This window comes from Trichoderma atroviride, chromosome 4 (genome assembly GCF_020647795.1).
Source record: "Trichoderma atroviride chromosome 4, complete sequence".
Taxonomy (NCBI): domain Eukaryota; kingdom Fungi; phylum Ascomycota; class Sordariomycetes; order Hypocreales; family Hypocreaceae; genus Trichoderma; species Trichoderma atroviride.
Window position 1 is genome coordinate 1,205,931 of NC_089403.1, and position 21,369 is coordinate 1,227,299.

Genomic DNA, 21,369 nt, shown 5'->3' on the forward strand with positions numbered 1-21,369 from the left:
ATTACGACTCTTTTCAAGACTCTCAACATGGCTCTGCCACCGTTCAAGACTGAGCCCATTGCTATTGTTGGAAGCAGTTGTCGCTTTCCTGGTGGTGCCAACTCGCCATCTAAACTGTGGCAACTTTTGAAGGACCCTAAGGATGTGCTGGTGAAGATACCTCCCAGTCGGTTCAATCCAGATGGATTTTATAATACAAATGGAGAGCATCATGGGGTAAGCAACAGTGATACTTGCTAAACTTGTCTACCTGGCTCTGTAAATATGCTAAACAAACACTCAATTGTAGAGTACAAATGTATTGCACTCCTATCTCCTGGAAGAGGATCATAGAGAGTTTGATCATAATTTCTTCAATATCCACCCCAGAGAGGCGGAGTCCATGGACCCACAGCAACGCATGCTGTTAGAGACAGTGTATGAATGTGTTGAAGCGGCAGGATACTCCATTCAGGAACTGAAGGGTTCTCAAACGGCTATTTTCGTAGGCCAGATGACGCAAGACTACTCAGATCTCATGTTGCGTGATGTGGATAGCGCGCCCCAGTACGCTGCTACAGGAATCTCAAGGGCCATCCTTTCCAACCGAGTCTCGTACTTTTTCGACTGGAAAGGCCCATCATCAACAATAGATACAGCTTGCTCATCAAGTTTAGTGGCTTTGCATCACGCTGTGCAAACTCTGAGAAGTGGAGAATCATCACTGGCTGTGGCAGCCGGTGTGAATCTGATCCTTGGCCCGGATCCATACATTCTTGAGTCCAAGGTACGCAGATGGGAGAGCCATTCAAAATGTGAAATTGGAAGATATTAACCAAGTATGCGTCTACAGCTTCACATGCTATCCCCAACTGGCAGATCTCGCATGTGGGATGCCGACGCTGACGGCTACGCTCGCGGCGAAGGTTTCGCATCAATCCTTCTGAAGACTCTTAGCCAAGCCATTAAAGACGGTGATCACATAGAATGCCTGATTCGGGAAACGGGTGTCAACCAAGATGGACACACATCAGGCATTACGATGCCCAGCTCCATATCCCAGACAGCGTTAATCAAGTCCACTTATACCAGAGCAGGCCTTGACTTTAACAAAAAGGAAGATCGCTGCCAGTATTTCGAGGCCCACGGTACAGGAACCATGGCTGGTGATCGTAAGTTCATTCATTAGCCTAAAATATACACTAAAGAGTTGCTAACATTCCACTCAATCAGCAATTGAAGCAAGGGCTGTCCGAGATGCTTTCTTCGGTGCAGAGGAAGAAGAAGACAATGCCAGTGCAGCTGAATCAGACGAACCTCTTTACGTTGGATCTGTCAAAACAGTCATCGGCCATTTGGAGGGCACGGCAGGATTGGCGGGATTGTTGAAAGCTTCACTTGCCGTTCAGCACGGTATTATCCCGCCCAATATGCTCTTCAACAGGCTCAACCCAGCAATCTCCCCGTTTTATACTCATCTTTGCGTACCAACCCAAGCCAAACCATGGCCTAAACTGCCTCCCGGAGTTCCAAGGCGTGCCAGTGTTAATAGTTTTGGCTTTGGAGGCACCAACGCTCACGCAATCTTAGAACACTGGCCGCCAGGAGGGAATGACGAAGCTCTTCAGGTCCCTTGTGGCCCATTTACTTTGTCGGCCAACACAGAAAAGGCTGTGAGGGCCAGAGCGCAGTCTCTTGCCATGGCATTGGCATCTGGAGAGCTATCAGATCTCTCAAATCTGGCATGGACGCTGCAGACTCGTCGCACGCAGTTTCCGCATAGAATATACATCTCAGCATCTACCCAAGAAGAGCTTGTAAAGAAGCTAAACAATGTGGCAAACCAAGCAGCTTCTACACCTACGAGAGCGATTCACGCGACGGAGGATCTTCCGGCAAGAATCCTTGGAATATTTACTGGTCAAGGTGCGCAGTGGCCCTCTATGGGTCGGCGTCTCTATGAGAAGTCAAAGAGGTTCAGACAGACAATTGATGAACTTGAAAAAGCACTCAGCAATCTGCCTATTCCACCCTCCTGGTCATTATCTGGCGAGCTGGTTGCATCAGATGAGAATTCTCGAATACACGAAGCTACCATTTCTCAACCACTTTGCACGGCTCTTCAAATTGCGCTGGTCGACTTGCTATATGCCTCTGGAATTACGTTCAGCGCTGTTGTGGGACACTCGTCTGGAGAAATCAGCGCGGCCTACGCTGCTGGATATCTCAAGGCTGCAGATGCGGTGGCTATCGCGTATTATCGTGGAGTATTTGCTCATCTTGCCGGCGGACCAGAGGACCGGAAAGGAAAGATGATGGCAGTTGGCATGAGCTTTGAGCAAGCTCTCTTCTTCTGTAAAGAAGCACAGTTTGCAGGCAGGATCCAGGTAGCTGCGAGCAACTCACGATCCAGCGTGACATTATCTGGAGATGAAGACGCTATTGAAGAGGCCAAGCAGCTCCTGGACCAGCAACAGACTTTTGCAAGAGTGCTGAAAGTGGAAAAGGCGTACCACTCACATCATATGCAACGTTGCGCACAGCCTTACCTTGAATCGCTCCAGAAGCTTGACATTCAGATCCGGGCCGATCATTTGAAGTGCAAATGGTATTCGAGTGTTTATGGTTCAAATGGTCGTCGCATTGATGACACCGAGGCCTTTAAGGCCTCATATTGGGTTGACAACATGGTTAAGCCGGTATTGTTTTCTCAAGCCATTGATAGAGCAGTAGTTGAAGAGCATTGCCACGATATTGCCCTAGAAGTAGGACCGCATCCTGCATTGAAAGCACCAGCGTTGGAGACACTTAAAAACTTGACAGGGTTGGATCTACCATACTCTGGCGTTCTTAAACGTGGCGAAGATGATATGGAGTCGTTCTCAGATGCTCTGGGCTTTATCTGGTCCAATTTCCACACACCAACTCCCGTCGTTGACTTTGCCGGATTTAGGAAAGCCTGTCTTGCGGGCGAGGCAGGAGAAAGTTTAACGCTGAAAGGCATTCCGCCGTATCCATGGGATCATGACGCCAAGTTGTGGAAAGAATCCCGCAAGTCTCGCAACTATCGATCTCGCAAGAATCCCATGCATGAGCTTTTGGGCTATGCAACCACACATGGCAACAACAGCGAGGTGATTTGGCGCAACGTGATGAAGATCAAAGAAATGGAGTGGCTTAGGGGCCACGTATTCCAAGGCCAAGTGCTTTTCCCTGCTGCTGGATACGTATCCATGGCTTATGAAGCGTCGATCCGACTTGCGACTGGCGAGATTGAAGTCCGGCTTGTCGAGCTTGAGGATCTTGTGATTCATCGCGCAATCACACTCGAAGATGAGTCGAGCGGTACTGAAGTTACTTTCATAATTCGAGTTAAATCTCAAACCTCAGACCAGATCACGGCTGAATATTCATGCTACAGCTGTAAAGTGGACGGGGCATCAGAGCTGCCTGACAGCACCAACTTCACAGGGCGCGCCATTATCCATCTCGGAACGCCCCGTCTGGACTCTCTGCCGGCTAGAGAAGCTCCAAAGCTGCCAATGAAGCCTGTTAGTGTCAGTCGTCTGTATTCCTACATGGAAGAGGTCGGCCTGCGTTACACTGGCGAGTTTATGGTCGAGGGCGTAGAGAGAAGACTCAACACGTCAACGGTGAAGTTACAACGCTTGGATAATTCTAAAACGAAATTACATCCTGCCACTCTTGATGCGGCGTTTCACGGAATTTTCACCGCGCTCGCATTCCCTGGAGATGGTCAACTATGGACACCATATCTGCCGACTGACATCCGTCGCGTCCGTATTAATCCTGCAGCACTGGACGCCCCTGTATCCACAAGCGATATATCAGATCTGATTGCAGACTGCTACCTTACAAACGCTAATTCGAAAACGATATGCGGCGATGTAAATGTCTCTTCGTCGACTACTGGAATCACACAGATTCAGCTGCAGTCTCTGACATGTTCGTCATTCACAAATGCAACTCCGCAGAACGACCGCAAGCTGTTTGCAAAGACAGTATGGATGAGAGATATCAGCAGTGGTATCGAACCGGATAAAATCCAGTATTTGAGCGAAGAAGAGGTCAATTATGGAGACATTTGCGAGCGTCTCGCATATTTCTATTTGAGAAGGCTTCGCAAAGAAATATCGCCCGAGGAGATTCCCCGTATGGATGAGCACTTTCAGATTCAGATTGACTGGATTCTCAATCATTTGCTTCCAAAGATCGAAGCTGGAAACCATCCTCGCATTAAAAAAGAGTGGGTAACTGATACCGAAGAAGATGCGCAGAAATGGATGGCAAAGTATCCTGGAAAGGTAGAGCTGCAGATGATATCAGCCCTAGGCGAGGTCCAACCTTCAATCTTGCGTGGACAACTACCTGCGCTTCAAGTCATGATGCAGAAGGATATGCTTACAAGGCTATATGCCGAAGCAGTTCCATTTCGCCAGACATACAGCCATCTCATCACGGTAACTAGCCAGTTGGCTCACCGTTATCCGCGTATGAGGGTATTAGAGATTGGTGCTGGCACCGGTGGTGCCAGTATTCATATGCTCAAAGGCCTCGCTGATCATTGCCATTCTTATACTTATACTGATATCTCTGCTGGTTTCTTCGAAGCCGCTCAAGAACGTTTCCGAGAGTACTCGTCCCTGATGGAGTGGGCAGTTCTGGATATTGAGCGTGATCCCTGTGAGCAAGGATTCGAGAAGCACTCGTTTGATGTCATTATGTCTTCAAATGCCCTGCACGCTACCAAGTCTTTGGCCCAGACACTGACCCACTGCCGAACTCTGTTGAAGCCCGGGGGGTTCATGATTCTCAATGAAGTAACAAATGACGGCGTTCTGCCACAATTCATCTCATCTCATTTACCGGGTTGGTGGCTTGGACGGGGAGATGGCAGACTATACCATCCTACTGTTGACGAATCGCGCTGGCATAAAGAACTGCTAGCTACTGGCTTCTCTGGAGTGGACGCTGCATACAGAGATTATCATGATCCCAAGAGATATCTTGCGTCTCTCATCGTGAGTCAAGCAGTAGACGATCGCATCAGTCTGTTACGCAATCCCATGTCTTCAAAGGAGAACATTACACAATTAGAACACTTGTTCATCGTAGGAGGAGAAACGGACAAAGTTCAAAATATGGTACGGAAAGTTGAGCCTCTTTTCCAGCACATCGCATCGACGGTGACTCTTGTTACAACTCTCGAGGAAGTTGGAGAAGTTATACCTGGATCAGCCGTGCTTATTCTTTCTGAGCTGGATAAACCAACATTCGAACAAATCACTCCTGAAAAATTCCGTGGGATACAGCTGATTCTCCAAGATGCTAAATATGTCTTGTGGATAACTCAGAAATGCCGTGATGATAATCCAATGTCAAATATGGTTGTTGGACTTGGAAGATCAGTTTTGCACGAGTTACCAGATCTTCGCCTTCAGTTTTTGGATATCAACACTGCTCAAGCAGGAGCTGTGGAGCCTTCGCTATTCGTCGAGACGATGCTGCGTACGATCTGCTTAGATTCGCCAGAATTCGACGGGATCCTATGGCATGACGAGTGGGAGTTATCAATCAATGAAAACGGGCTTTATATCCCCAGAATTGTTCCTGTTGAGTACATGAATGACCGATTAAACTCTACCAGGAGAGATATAGTCAGCCCCGTTTCCCTTGGAGAGGCATGCGTCGAGCTTGTGAGATCGAATGGTTCTCGATCCTTGCAGCAGGTCCGAAATGTAATGGAGGCAACCACATCGACCGATACGGTACGAGTTCACGTCCATTACTCATCTCTATTGCCTATCAAGACCAGAGATAACCTCTTCTTGCACTTATGCATTGGGTCTATTGGTCAAAGCAGCCAAATGGCACTTTTGTTCTCTCCCCATGCTCGATCAATTTTGAATGTGCCCAAGATAGAAATACTGCTTCTCCAGCAGCAGTTTGCTGCCTCTTCAGAAGCCGAAAGACTCATGGCGACCATAATCGCTGAGAGTATCGTTCAAAGCAGCCAAGGAAATATTTGGGTTCACGACTCCGATGCGCTACTTTCCAAGCTTATCTCTACTATTGCTGGTGCTCGAGGGCTTGATGTGTTCCTCAGTACATCATCCGAAGCAAACTCGCAGTCTTATCCTGGTCAAGCTTTTATCCATCCATATGCGACAGAAAGGGATGCGCGAAATATTATTCCAGCGGGTATCCAATCATTTGTGAACCTAGGAAAGTTCAACAGCGTACTCCATCGCATCGTCGAATCTTCTCGGTGCATTAATCAACTGGCCGTTTATGACGAAAACGCTATACATGTCAGCTTTACCAAGAAAGAGATGGCGGGTATTGCGAGTCGGCATCTTTTGTCGTTGTCGGACGATGTTGGGCATCACCAAAGCGCTATTACATTGGATCAAGTGATGGATATACCGTCTCTCCCCGATATTCCCACTGCGATGCTTAGTTGGAACAGCTCTGACACTGTGGATTTGAAGATCAGCCCCGTTGATCCGAATGATCTTTTCTCAGCAAATAAGACGTACCTCCTTGTGGGATTGGCCTCTGAGCTCGGACTGTCTCTGTGTGACTGGATGGTCACACACGGAGCACGCAACATCGTGGTGACAAGCAGAAATCCTGGCAGAGTGGACGCAGAAGTCTTGAAGTACCTTGGGCGCAAGGGTGCGAAGATCAACATCTTTGCCCTCGACATATCAGACAAGGAAGGTCTTCTCAAGATCTACAAGGAAGTATGCGACACAATGCCACCTATCGCCGGTGTTGCCAATGCTGCGATGGTATTGAATGATAAACTGTTTACCAACATGACTTTGGCCGACTTTGAGGTAGCTCTCAAGCCCAAGGTGACTGGAACTCAGAACTTGGATGAAATCTTCTACTCTACACCACTTGACTTCTTCATCTGCTTTTCGTCGCTTACTTGCGTGATGGGTAATGGAGGTCAATCCAACTATGCCGCTGCAAACATGTATATGCACTCGCTTGTACGCCAAAGAAAGAAGAGAGGCGTTTCCGCGTCCATTATTGACATTGCATTCTTGCTTGGCGTGGGTTTCGTCTCACGCAATCTCGAGCAATACGAAGATCATTTGAAGAAGGTTGGATATATGAGAATGTCCGAGCCTGAGTTTCACACGGTTTTTGCCGAGGCTATTATGGCTGGAAAATCCACTTCTAGTGAGGATCCAGAGATCATCATTGGCATTGGACAAGCAGCAAATGCGCCTTGGTATACTAACCCGCGTTTTGCTACCTATGTACCGCACGAAAATACTACAGAAAGCTCTGACCGTCAACAAGTTCAGTCTTCAGATAGCGTCCAAGGAAGACTGGCGGCTGCTGGAAGTGGAAAAGATGCTTTGACTGTCTTGCAGATTGCTTGCGCCGAGAAATTGGCCATGATCCTTCAAGTTCACGCCGATTCAATTGACCATGCGGCACCTCTCCTCAAGCTGGGAATTGACTCTCTAGTAGCAGTCGAGATCAGATCATGGTTCCTAAAAGAAGTCAACGTTGATATGCCTGTTTTGAAGATACTCAGCGGAGCTTCCCTGGCCGATATTTGTCAGGACGCTTTGGTGATGCTTCCACCAACTTTAATCTCATCAGCCAATGAAGACTTGACTTCTTCTACTGCTGCCCCCGAGGCCCGTATTCATCAAGCTCCGGCATTTGTAACAACCCCGCAGGAAACTCAGCTGTCTATACCACCAACCACAATCACCTCCAGCTCTGATCGAGAGGGAGACTCAAGTACCGAGCTATCAACAGTATCCCCCAAGCCTTCCTCAGTTTCAGAAGAAACCCCTGAAGACCGCTCATATGTGCGAAAGGGAGAAATGACTCCTGGTCAAAGCCGTCTGTACTTCCTTCATGTGTACTTGGAAGACAAGACAACGTATAACGTGACAATGTCTGGCAAGCTATCTGGTCCACTCAATATTGGCAACTTTAGCAACGCACTTGACGCTCTTTCTGAGAAACACGAAGGTCTTCGAACTTCCTTTTACTTGGATAGTCCCAGCGGAAAAGCCATGCAAGGAGTGAACAGACGATCAAGCATCATTTTGGAGCATGTAGACATCCCTGGTGCATCGAGTGCTAAGATACAGGAATATCTTGATGATATGAAACGCTTCAAGTTTGATCTGAATGGTGGTGAATGGATGAAGATTCAAAGTCTTTCTTTATCTCCAAGAGATCATCGCATCATCTTCACGTTTCATCACATTGCACTTGACGGCGTTGGCTGGAGTATATTTCTCAAAGATTTAAACGATGCTTACGCAGGCAAAGGAGTCAGAACCCCGAGACAGCAGGCAATCGATCTTTCTCAAAAGATGCAACGAGAGGCAGCAGGTAGAAAGCTTGAAGAAGATTTGCGATTCTGGAGAGACACATATGATAGCATCCCTGGGCCAATGCCCCTATTTCCAACCTCCGAGGTCCAATGTCGCCAACTGCTCAAGAGTTACGATACAGAGACTTTGGACCTCATTCTGCAGAGACCACTCGTTCACCAGATCAAGCAAGCAAGTGCAGAGCTCCAGGTTACTTCTTTTCACTTCTATCTCTCTGCCATAGCTGCATTTGTGTCTAAATGCCTCAACATCGACGATTTCGCTATTGGTATATTAGACGCAAACCGAACAAGTGCTGCGGATATGGCTACAATTGGATACTTTACAAACTTGCTACCGCTACGCTTTAAGACATACACAAGCCAAAGCTTCGGAGATCTTGCCGTCCGAACCAGAGATATCACGCTGGCCGCCCTAAGTCATTCGCGAGTTGACTTTGATCAGATTCTTGATACACTGAAGATTTCCAGATCTGGAGACCAGAATCCTCTATTCCAGATCGCTGTGAATTACCGACTAGGAGGCTCAAGAACTATGCCGCTCGGAGAGTGCGAGATCCAGTGGACTTCAACACATGATGCGCGAAATCCCTATGATCTCATTATAGACATCTCAGAGATTGCAGAGGGCACAATTATCTCATTCACCACTCAAAGCTACCTTTACAGCACTTCTGATACAGATATGCTCCTCAAGTGGTACACTCATACCCTCAAGGAGTTTGCTGCCGATACGTCAAAACAGGCGTTGGACTGTGGTCTTGCTTCTAGCACTGATATCCAGCGCGCAACCTCAGTGGGCCGTGGTAGTCGCATTGGCATAGAATGGGACGCTCCAACGCTCGCTCATAGAATCATTGAGATGGCAGAACTAAGTCCGGCGTCTGTGGCGATCAAGGATGGATATGGTCGACAACTAACTTACTCTGACATGATGCGACGCGTGCAGCAATTTGCTGAAAATCTCAGCAGCTTGTCTCCAGGATCATACGTTGGCGTTCTTCTAGATCCTGCAGCCGATACTATCTGTTCCTTGGTGGCTATCATGATTCTTGGTTTGGTGTATGTGCCACTTGACCTACGAAATCCGGAGGGGCGCCTGGCTGCCATCATCGCAGATTGCAAACCTGCAGCTATAATTTGCCAGAATGAGACGCTCGACTTGGCACAAAATCTTACACTAGCAGCGGACAATACTCTTACTACTTTACTAAACACGTCAGATGTGCCAACGGCGACAACGAGAGCTAACTCTCCGATTAATTGCCTTGCCCAGTCTCATGCCCCTGGCTTTGCCATATATACCAGTGGGTCAACTGGCACGCCCAAGGGAGTCTTGCTCACCCACAATGGCGTTTTGAATCAGATTTGGGGAATTACCAAGATATTTGAGATCAAAAGAGAGACTGTCCTCCAGCAAAGTTCTTTTGGATTCGATCTTTCTTTGGAACAAGTATTCATTGCCTTGGCAAATGGCGGTACACTTATTGTGGCTTCCAAGGAAGCTAGAGGCAATGCGCTGGAGATTGCAAATCTCATACTCTCGGAAAACATTACATACACTGTATTTGTTCCTTCCGAGTATTTGCATCTTTTGCATTATACCTCCAATATTCTCAAAACGTGCTCATCTTGGAAATTTGCATTCTCTGGAGGAGAAAAGGTTACGGCTCAGTTGCGTCGAGGATTCAATAAGCTGGATCTTCCAGATCTGCGTCTCATTAATCTCTATGGACCCGCAGAAGCCAGTCTCTCTTGCACGCGGTATGAGATTCCATACAAGACGGATAAGACAACGACAGCGAGTCCAGCTGGCTTTGTAATGCCCAACTATACGGTCATTGTGGTTGATCAAAATGGAAGCCCGCTGCCTTTTGGCTTCCCCGGAGAGATTTGTATTGCAGGTGCCGGCAATTCAGTTGGATACGTCAACCGACCTCAAGAGACAGCAACAAAGTTTACTCCGGATCGTGTCTCACCTGTAGAAGATATCAGCCGGGGATGGAACACACTCTATCATACAGGGGACAAGGGCCGAATGCTAGAGAATGGCCTTCTGGAGTTCATTGGGCGGCTCGACGGAGACTCGCAAGTAAAGATCCGCGGCATGCGCATCGAACTGGAGGAAATAGCCAAAACTATAGTGGATGCCTCCCAAGGAGCAGTCGATGATGCTTCCGTGTCTCTTCGTGGTTCCGACCTGCTTGTCGCTCATGTTGTGTTCTCGGACGGCTTCGCGGGAGATATGAACTCGGCCTTGGAGAACCTCAGGAAAGATCTGCCTTTGCCGTCGTACATGTGTCCAACGCATATCATTGCTATTGATGAAATTCCAATGAACGCCAATGGCAAAAAGGACAGATCTAAGATTGATGCTCTTCCAATTCCAGATACACTGGAAGTCAAACCGCAAACAGGCGACCTCAGCGACGTCGAAAAAGAAGTAGCAGCTGTCTGGCGAGACGTGCTCCCCACTCCAATGAAGGCTTCACAATTGAATCCAGACACAAACTTCTTCTTTGTTGGTGGAAACTCGCTTCTACTATTGAAGCTTCAAGCAGAGTTGGACATGGCATTTGGCCGCAGCTTGACGCTCTCGGAACTATTCCAAGCGAGCACAATCCGCGAAATGGCTGCACGAATACAGGCCGTTCCCGATAAGGCTCTTCGTCAGCATATTGACTGGAGCAAGGAAATCCGATCCTTATGTGATGGCTTATCACGCAGCTCCTTCACCAAGTCTACAAACGTTTCATCCAAGTCAGGGCTCTCCGTTGTCCTCACAGGCGCCACTGGATTTCTAGGGCGAAACATCCTCAAGTGTCTTGTCAATGATGACCGAGTAAGCGAGATTCATTGCATTGCCATCCGACCTGATGTCAATGGGCTACCACGACATGTAGATGTCTCGAGCTCCAAAATCATCGAATACAGCGGTGATCTTGCCGAACACGACTTGGGTCTATCTCCAGAACAGCTTGAGAGCATCGTATCTTGCGCCAATGTCATGATTCACAATGGCGCAGACGTGTCGTTCATGAAAACATATCAGTCGCTGCGACGCTCCAATGTCCTGTCAACACGGCGCTTGGCTGAAATCGCGGCTGCGGCATCTATCCCGTTCCACTTCGTATCGACAGCTTCCGTTGCGCACTTGTATCCAGGAGAACATTTAACTGAAGCTCCTATTGAACTTCAAGCAGATCTACCGGCCGATGGCCAGCAAGGCTACGCGATATCGAAGTGGATTAGCGAGGCACTTCTGGAGTATCTTGTTGACAACCATGCTCTCCAAAGCTGCGTGCATCGACCTACCAGTATCATCGGAGATGGCGCGCCCGATACAGACATTATTGCTTCACTCCGTACCTATTCTGAGATTCTTGGTTCTGTGCCCCAATTATCAGGAGTCATTGAAGGAAACTTGGATTTCGTGGACGTTGAACACGTGGCAAAGAATATTGCGACTCAGGCTCTCGCGTCAACAATTTCGAATCAAATGGACTCATCGCCAAAGGCTTCCTATGTAAATCATTGCAGCGAAGAGAAAGTGCCCATTCCAAATCTGAAAGATTACATGGAGAAGGCTAAAGGAAAGTCGTTTGACGACCTAGAGTTGAACGATTGGTTGCAAAAGGCACGCGAGGCTGGGCTTAATGAGCTTATTTGTGACTATTTGAAGGATATGGTTGAGAAGAAGGAGCCTCTACGTCTACCATCACTTGTAAAAGGCAAGGTATGAGCTACTGTTCTACCAAGTAGTTAGTATTAGTGGTAGAAGAATACAACGGATTTGTCTACAATCTGGATGGTCAATAGTAAGAGAATATGACACTATAATAAATACTTGCATGCATTTCACTTCAAAATCTCAGGTTACAGTTCATATAATCTTTGAGTGACTCATTGTCAAAGATGATAAGTAGTCACTCACTGACTGTTGATAGACATAATGTGAAAATACACAAACATGTATCTATTTCGAAGTCAAGGGTAAGCTCTACCTCCATCACATTTGTCTAGGACCCTTAATAGGAGTTAAATATACAGGCAGAGGACCTTTATCCCACAATATGTACGTGTCTTGCTTCATCCAATCATTTCCTTCATCGACCAGCTGAATGTCAAAGTTATATATGATTCGCGCAAGAATCAACTTCATTTCCGCATATGCTAGACTATAAATGTGTCAGCATGCCATATTGGGTATTCTGACCAGCAAAGAAACAAGTTGAAAGGGCTGTAAGAGACTTACTTGCGGCCAAGACAGTTCCGCGGCCCAATGGAAAAAGGCTGCAGAGCGTCCAACTTATCCCCAGCATACTTCGGATCATTCATGAAGCGCTCTGGCCGGAAAGCAAATGGCTCAGTCCATAGCCGTTCGCTATGATAGACGGCCCAATGCCAGGTGCTAACCGTCACCTAAAGGCACAAATGTTAACCTTGCCAAACAGACCATGGGAGAAAGAGACGCTTACACCTTGTGGAACGTATTCTCCTGCAACCATTGCACCGCCCTGAGGAACCGTTCGTGGAAGACCAAGAGCAACTGGTGGATATAAACGCAGAGATTCGTTTATGCAGGCGAGCATAAGAGGGAGGTTATTGACCGACAGTAGCGTTATCTCATCTTCCGAACTGTAAGCCTGGCGAACTTCGTCGACAACCCTTTGGAATATTTCTGGGTTTTTGAGAAGTAAGTACGTGATACCAGCTAATGCTGTGGCTGTCGTCTCTGAGCCAGCAATGATTAGATTGCTACTATTCTGCATTATTTGACGCATATCGAGGTTCTGCAACTCTGTTAGAAGGCAAATATGAAAAATGTGGGTGGAAACTTACCCATTCTTTGGCTTTCTGTAATAAGCCTTCTATGAAGTCTGGTCTCTCCATGTTCAACTGGCAACGCCTCTCCAGCTTCTCCATACACAGCCTATTATGCTCACGACGATACTTGTTTAGCATCTTCAATATGGGCCGTAACACCCACTCATAACCAAGCAGTTTAGCACCCAAAATGATGGGACTAAAGCGCACAGCTTTGCCAATAGCAGCTACCCAGGGGTCATATTTTGCGCGCTCAAGGCATCCAAATGGTTCACCAAACGCCAGATCGCCAATAATGTCAAAGGTTGTCCAAGCGTACCACGCAGTCATATCCATCGGCCTTTTAGCCTGCTGGCCGGTTATAGGATCCATAGAGTCACGGTCAATGCAGTATTCGTGAAGCCTCTGAATAAGAAGATTCACATAACCGCCAATAATCGGTTCTTGGTCCCTCATGCTGCGCTCACTAAATCCGAGACCCAGCTGTTTGCGTAGACGAGCATGGTTCTCTCTATCTTCGTTCATTATGCTGCGCGCTTCGCCTTTGATGTGATATGAGCGCATAGGCTTAACCATCTCATCATCTGGTGGTGCAACTCCAATTCGCCGGCAGTAAATGTCTCTGAAAGCATCTGGGCTTTCAAATGCAAGCTCATCAGGTGCCACTCGTACCACTGGCCCATACTTCTTGTGCCATTCATGCACATCAAACGACAATCTACCTTGATTGAACCGTATCACATAGAAAAGTCTCTTTGCTCGAAAAAGCCATGGCCCAGGGAAATGCCTTAGTGGGTGAAAGTAGATGTTGTAAATAATTTGGATAGTTTCGAATAGTACCAGCTATAGCATGTGTTAACCAAATCTGCTCTTCCACTCAACATGTCTAGGCGAAATGGGTGAGGATGTACCGATCCAAAAGCAAACTTGGCAATATCTCCTATACCGGCTGACGCCATTACAGCTTTAGTCTATCTGGGATGCTTGAAGAATAAGCCAAGAGTAAAAATCCAAGTATTGAGAATTATTTACAGTTTCAACAACTTTTTACATACATGGCATCGGGAAGGCTTCCAAATATGGCTATCCAATGCGATGTCAGCACGGCCCAGACCAAGTAAACAAACTAAATCCGACAATGTTCGTTTAGTTCAAGAAGTAAAGCCCTGGATGCTAAACCCGCCGGTGGCATAAACCCGCCGAGGTGGAGACCTATCTACACATGTCATCCTACGTTGCATACTAGTAGCCTTGGCTGTAAGATTCATGTAAATACTAATTACGTATTATTCTTTACCTCTCTCAAGCATGAAGAGAAAAGGAGTAGTGCGAATTACGGGATTACTCTAATCAAGGAGGCAATCATTCTTTTCATTTCGTTTATTTAGATCCCATCTTTCAGTGTCTATTTCTAAACCCTCTCAACATCATTGATTTCAACTATTTAAATTAGAGAGTATTTGCAGGTTATGAGTTGAGTTTTGGTATAACCTTTCTGTATATAATTACCACCGAAGCTGATGAAGCTTCGAGTTGAAATAGTCAAAAGCTTCTTGGCGGGAATTATCTTGGCCAATCTCTAGCCCATGATCTGTGAACTGCATCATATCTTTAGTCTCCTTTTTGTAATTTGGCCAGTTTGGAAGAGGTCGTGAGCCCCCATCAATCATGCTAATTACGTTGGGGTTCAAGTGATGAACAAAACTAATGAGGTATTGAGCCATCGCAAGGTATATTGGCTCTGGGAACCCGGTCGCGAAGAGCGCAACATCAGCTTCGTGAAATGTGCCAATAAATGGTGTCTGTCGTCCATATGAGGACATGTAACTCCACGATGGCACTAGGTCTGAAATAGCTTCGAGCACAACACGGTGTTGGAAGGCAATGCATATGTCTCCCGTGATTGCTGCATTGCGTTTATAGCCCGGGTATAACTCATTGGCATCCCCGGTATTATACGGTGATCCATAACTGGGCTCATCGGGATAGAATGAGAAAAGTTTTTCGAAGACGGACCTGGGGCAATCAGGAGCAATGCCATAAATCACATCAACAAGAGCGTCCTTGGTCTGAGCCCTGTACAGCGCTAGAGCAAACAGTGTCCCCTCATCCTCCATGGTACCGGCCAGTAGCGGTACAGAAGCAATTTTTGGCTGTTTTGCTTTGATGACTTCATCCGGAGAGAGAGGAAAGAAGTCATCAGTTGGGTCTGGTCGTGGAGAGAACGCTACAGCTATACCATCCTGATTGAACATGTTGGGTGTCACATTCGAAGCGTTCAAGAAGGCCTCATAAGGTAGCTCTCTGAGACAGCCAAGCGTATCCTTTAATGAAGAACATCCAGCTGTTTCAACAATAGTGTCGTATACTTTCTGTGCCACAGGGGCTTGGACGGGAAGTGCCGGCCCAGCAGCACCAGAGTTCAAAATAGCTCCGCGGAACAGCGGCTTCCCCTTGTAGGAATGGTCGCCGCCATTGATGAGCATGTGATCGAAGACGGACATGCTTCCGCCTGATTCGCCCCAGATGGTGACTCTGGAGGGATCTCCCCCAAAAGCCTCGATGTTTTCCGCGATCCAGTTCAAGGCAAAACGTTGATCGCGTAGTCCCAGGTTTGTGCTACCGTCCTTCTGGAGCTCTTTTCCTCCAAGAAATCCGAAAGCAGATACTCGCCAGTTCATTTGTACCACTAAAACAGGATGGTCCATGGAAACTGAGGTATTGACAAGTCGAGCAAAGTCATACCTCTGCGTAGAACCTTGTTCAAAACCTCCTCCGTAAATCCAGACTAACACTGGCAGCTTGGCATCAGCTGCTGTGGACGCGGGCCGTTGGATGTTCAAAGTCAAGCAATCTTCGCCCACATGCGTAGGCTCGTTGAAATAATTGCCCATCATTGCTGCCAACTGTTCAGGAAGCTGGGCAAGCATGTTTGGATCGCCTCGAATCTTGAGAGGCGGACATGCCTTTGGCATTGATGTTGCCTGGATTGTTCCAAATTTGTTTGTTAATGCTTGAGGTGGCTTCAGCCGTAAAGAGCCAATTGGGGGCTGGGCATAGGGGATTCCCAAGAAAGAGTCGACGCCATCTGTGCTCAATCCGATGACAGTTCCGTTCTCGATGCTGACGCGCGGTGGCCCTGATGCAGGCCATTGTGCGAAAAAGGCCCCAATGGCCGCGGCAACTGTAGCAGCTATAGCATACATGGTGCCGCTGATAACAAGAAACACATAATATCGAACCCTTTTTGCACATTCCAAACCTGTTATTTCACATTGTCCCTACCCAGCTTATAGCCTCCCTCATACTCTGAATTCGGCAAGTCAGCAAGAGAAAATAACCGGAGTTGCATACATGTAGCTTTGGCCAGAATCAGCCGCAGGGTAATACACCGTCCTCGCCGACACCGATGAACCATCCGAGCAGGCAGAACCGCAGAGTACATGTCGTGGGTATATCTTGTCAAATTGCCCGAGATCTTACGAGACACGGATACAGACTTACCCGTTATACCCTGGTGTCTTATGCATATATAGAGATAAGTATGCCGGCAAATGGAAACTAGCAGGATGACCACCCATCCAGCCCCGCTAATGTACCTAGTAAGATCAATATTGACCATCAACAGGGGTTCGGAGATCTGCACACCTAGGAAGCGTAAGTCTATCAGTAATCCGCGATCATGCCGACCATCTAGCTTATACACCGATCGTATGGTCTTTAGTCTGTATGTAAGCAGGAAATAAGAATTTTGTAACTGGGACTTTTGTAATATACAGCCTCTCACAGTTTTCATATATTCGTTCGTCGCGAGATATACGAATATGTATTAAAATATATGTGTAGCAAGGTTGTATTATGACTTTGTAGACTTACAAACTGATTGCTAAACCTGTTTGCTAACTGATTTAATAGGCGATGGTTGTTAGAACTAAAGCAGCACGTTCAAATCCAATGTATAATGAATTGAAGCAGCGGACTTCTAAAAATAAATACATTATGTAGATAAAGATAAATGTATAGGTACTATATGTATCTATAAACCCAATTAACGTCAGTTGCTATCTTAACGCCGATTGTTATCAGCGCCGATTATCAGCGCCGATTATCAGCGCCGAAGCACTATGTGTTGCGGAATCAAAACGTGCATGTTGCTCTTATACAGGCAGAGTGGTGTGGTGCAGGCTACATGTAGTGAAACCTTATAGCGGGCGTTCCATAAGAGATGTCCAATTGCTGTCAATCTACCGTAGCATTGGCCTGTGGGCTTAGTGGATTCTGAAGCCTTATTATATAGAATCTATTCTTGGGCCGTCTTGGAATAAGGAATAATGCGGATCTATTTTTCTCTTAATCAGTTACCAATTCGGTTGTCGGTCCAAGCCCCTGTAATACACAATATCTAATCACGGCCCACTAACCTTTGCTGAGTCCCGTCAACCATTTTTCCGGGGATATACAACGAGCTGAGCAACTAAAGCCGGCATTACAATACAACGTACCCTGGCCTAGGACATGGGCTCTTCCCCAGCAACACACGACGATTCGCCAAGCACAATAGAATAGCACACAGAACTCTCATTTCACACAGGTTTACTAGATCTAAAGCAGCGATTAAGAATCTCAATCCAACTTAGCGCAGTGATAGCCACAAGATTGTAGGATCAAAGACACAATTTGTAGTAATAGTGCTGATGTCACGTCTCAAGCAGCTTCATACTTCATATAACTGCGTCGTACACGTATCATGGTGTGACCTTAGTAAGAGATCGGTTAGGCTATTATTTGCCGTCATCAGACTATATTGCTCAGGTACCGATACCAGCGAGCGAGGTAACCGTCTTTAGTAGGTCTTAATTCACATGTCTACCCTTTTCCATTAACATCTCATCTCAATGCGAGCAACTCATTTCTTACAAGCTACTTTCGCAGCGCATGAATATGTCAATATCCATCTCAACAACTTCTGAAGAAACTCTTTTGCCATTTCGTCGTTCTTGCGATCGTTGTCATGATCAGAAAGTTCGATGTATACGAAGCCAGGGAGAAAGCCATCCGACAATAGCTTCGGAACAATGTGTGCGATGCAAGAAATCAGGCGCAATATGCGTTTATAGTCCACAACAAAAGCCCGGGAGACCGCCACTCTGTAGCGAAATGCGTGACACGGTTCCTTCAACTGTGAACCACAGGAAGAGACCTCCGCAATCTCCCGAACCGGCATACTTGTCTCGCCTTTCACCAGCTTCATGCCCGCCCTCGGCAAACTCGCTACACAATCCAGCTTCAGCAGACAATTCGCTACCTGTCAACCCCGCTCTGTTTTCACCATTCACAATGGCTGATGCATTGGTTGATACCAGCAGCAACGCATATGAAGCTGATTTTTTGATTGGCGTCTCAGGTATGCCGCCAATCGAATCTTTATCTCCAACGTCAAGACAGAAATGCTTTTTCCCAGAGGGGCCAACTTTAGAGTCTTTTGTAGATCAGACTGAGAGGGATACTGAAGAGTTGGGCAATTTAAGTCTCCGAGTCTGCCGTCTGAACAAAGCACTCTCTTCTTCGTATCCTTCATCCCTCTCTATATCCTCCCCATGTTTAAATGACATCTTCATCTCCAGCGAGATTCTCGTGGGCATCATCCATCGAAATGTCGGCGGCAAATACGGCAACAAAGCCGATAGTTTTGTACCCGACACTGGCCCGCATGGATTTGATCTCTCCGCAAGCTGGGAGGATGTCGATTGGCTTCAGCAGCGGATATCGGAAAGGCCAGTGGTATCGCCCCCAGCAGACCGCAGAATGCCGGATACTGGCATCGTGTTGATGATTCTTGCTTGCCATCAGCGCCTACTTACAACATTGGGGGGGATCTTGTTTTATATATCGCGGCATCTGCGACAGCAGCAGCCTTCAAAACGCCCTCTTGGGACGTCACAGTTTCTAGAAATGCCAACAACACAGGCCATCATTAATGTCAAACTCGTGAGCCATCAACTTCAACGATTGGACCATGCTGTTGGCTTACTAGGGGATAATGGAGCTTCGAAGAATCCTATCAGAAGCAATACCGCAAGAGTAGTAGCAAGTTCTAACGATTCACTACCTTCTTCAAGATCATCGGGGTCTCCTTTGTCTACTCATGGTACAGCTGGCCGTGGCTCATTGAACAAATCGAAGGATGTTTTTGATGATGAGGACAGTGAACACGAATCGGATATAAGCAGTAGCAGCGCATCGAGCGGTTCTCATAAGGCTATCAGCTCAGCGTTGACCATGATGAAACGTCGTCATGAACATTTGCAACGTCAAATAACAACTGTGAAGCAGCTCATTAGACAATTTGATTCAATTTGAATAGCTAGCCAAGATGGCGACAGCGTAGTATTACGGACTTGTATAGTTAGCACCAACGAAGAAGAGAAATCAAAGCATTTATACTTATTTCCTCTTTTTCCTTTCTTACCACCCTGTCAATAATATGAAATCTTTAGGGCGTAGCGAATGACGTTGGCGAGATCATCTGCCATATTTATCATTTATATGCTGCGAAAAGGATTATTATTAATCCAATTGACACAACAACTCCATCTGTATTGGCTTGATTTATAAACATTCAAGGTTTCTCGGCGCAGTTAGCAAGGCATGATTACTTATTCGTTTAAGCATATTTTATTATCCTTTTCGTTAATCCACGTACTCTGTCTAACAAAGGTCGTTGGTAGCCGCTACGTTGAACTATTGTGTGACATCTCGGTGGGTATGAAAAATATCCTCCGATGGGGTTCGAAAATTACGCATTTATCCGGAACCATTCCGTGACCGAGGATAATTATAGTTAGAAAGCATACCGACGATCTTCTTAAACTACAGTGAGGGGATATAACATAATCTTCGACTCTGCAAATTCCACTAGTTCGTTGTACAGAAAGGTATAGCTTATTGGACTGAGGAAAATGTCAAACTCTACAGGTGCTGAAGCAGCTTCAAATCCAGATAGATTCGTCTATCACCAGTTATTCACACCCAACTTCTACCATGACGTGTATCCGTCTATCGAACCCGAGAATCCGCAACTGAAACAAGATGGACGTATCATTCTGATTACGGGTGCCAGTGGGCCAATAGCATCAGTAGGTCCTCTACAGTCTATATGGCATAATGTGCAAATTCGAATGGCTCGAATCGGAAAACTAAAATATCAGCACATTACTCATTTGACTATAGGAACACGCAAGGTTCTTCGCAAAGGCAGGAGCAAAAGAAATTATTCTAAGTGCTCGTCGTCTCGATGTGTTGGAGTCGTTGAAAAAAGAAATCGCAAACATCAACTCAGCAGTCGAAATCGACTGCATTCAAGGGGACTTGACGTCCGAAGAAGATGTCAACAGCCTATGGAATGACTCGATAGAAAAATTCGGCACAATCAATGTCGTTATCAGCTGCGCTGCATCGCGCTCCCAAATGAAGAAAATTGGAGACACAGATATTCAGGGATGGTGGAGCGATTTTGTTTGTCAACTTGATATCCAATCACATTTACGGCACAGGAATCAACTGACAGTATTTTCCGGTATTGATGATAGGAAACCAATGTGAAGGCGCTTTACCTATTGGCCCGCCATACAGCAAACTTGAAATCAGAAAGCCCGGCTACTTTTATCAACGTTACAAGTAGCATGGCTATTGAAACTATCCCTACGAGATCGAACTATGCTATTACCAAATCAGCAGGCTGTCGACTCATAGAATATCTACACACAGGTAAGTCGTGATATCCTTTCCTTGTTTCTTCCACCTCTTTCTTACCATGACAGAACATCCAAATGTGCGAGCATTCAATCTCCACCCAGGCATTGTTCCGAATGGAGTACAGTTTACTATGCTTTCGGGCGCAAATGTAGACACTGGTATGTAAAAACACATTTCTTGATCGCTTCATGGCCAAAAACTGTACTGATCACATATTAGCTGCATTATCCGCTGGGGTGTCGTTGTATCTCACCACTCCTCAAGCTGAGTTCTTAAGGGGAAGATTTATATCGGCAAACTGGGCGATAGATGACTTGGAGGCTAAGAAGGATGAGATTGTAAAGCAAAATCTGCTTACAACATACATCAGGGCGAAATTTGGCCCAGGAGGGCATTTCGCTCAGCAGTAA

The 21,369-nt window shown here is 46.5% G+C and overlaps 4 protein-coding genes across 4 annotated transcripts; 2 read left to right on the forward strand and 2 right to left on the reverse strand.

Annotated features, from left to right (window-relative positions):
* Positions 1–27: 27 nt before the first annotated feature.
* TrAtP1_007684 (putative Hybrid PKS-NRPS biosynthetic cluster) lies at positions 28–12,119 on the forward strand (the record flags this gene model as incomplete). Its single annotated transcript, XM_066113623.1, has 5 exons — positions 28–216; positions 290–766; positions 833–1,151; positions 1,213–3,887; positions 3,975–12,119. The coding sequence occupies 5 exons, from the start codon at positions 28–30 to the stop codon at positions 12,117–12,119; spliced, it is 11,805 nt and encodes a 3,934-aa protein (XP_065969709.1).
* Positions 12,120–12,386: 267 nt separating this feature from the next.
* TrAtP1_007685 (uncharacterized protein) lies at positions 12,387–13,729 on the reverse strand (the record flags this gene model as incomplete). The annotated part of the gene is made up of 4 exons (XM_014092528.2): positions 12,387–12,555; positions 12,633–12,799; positions 12,856–13,170; positions 13,220–13,729. The coding sequence occupies 4 exons, from the start codon at positions 13,727–13,729 to the stop codon at positions 12,387–12,389; spliced, it is 1,161 nt and encodes a 386-aa protein (XP_013948003.2).
* A 980-nt stretch (positions 13,730–14,709) lies between these two features.
* Positions 14,710–16,410, reverse strand: TrAtP1_007686 (uncharacterized protein; the record flags this gene model as incomplete). The annotated part of the gene is made up of 1 exon (XM_014092529.1): positions 14,710–16,410. One exon carries the CDS (start codon positions 16,408–16,410, stop codon positions 14,710–14,712), a length of 1,701 nt encoding a protein of 566 aa, XP_013948004.1.
* A 3,753-nt stretch (positions 16,411–20,163) lies between these two features.
* Positions 20,164–21,369, forward strand: TrAtP1_007687 (putative secondary metabolism biosynthetic enzyme; the record flags this gene model as incomplete). The annotated part of the gene is made up of 5 exons (XM_066113624.1): positions 20,164–20,340; positions 20,435–20,719; positions 20,794–20,971; positions 21,025–21,117; positions 21,179–21,369. The coding sequence occupies 5 exons, from the start codon at positions 20,164–20,166 to the stop codon at positions 21,367–21,369; spliced, it is 924 nt and encodes a 307-aa protein (XP_065969710.1).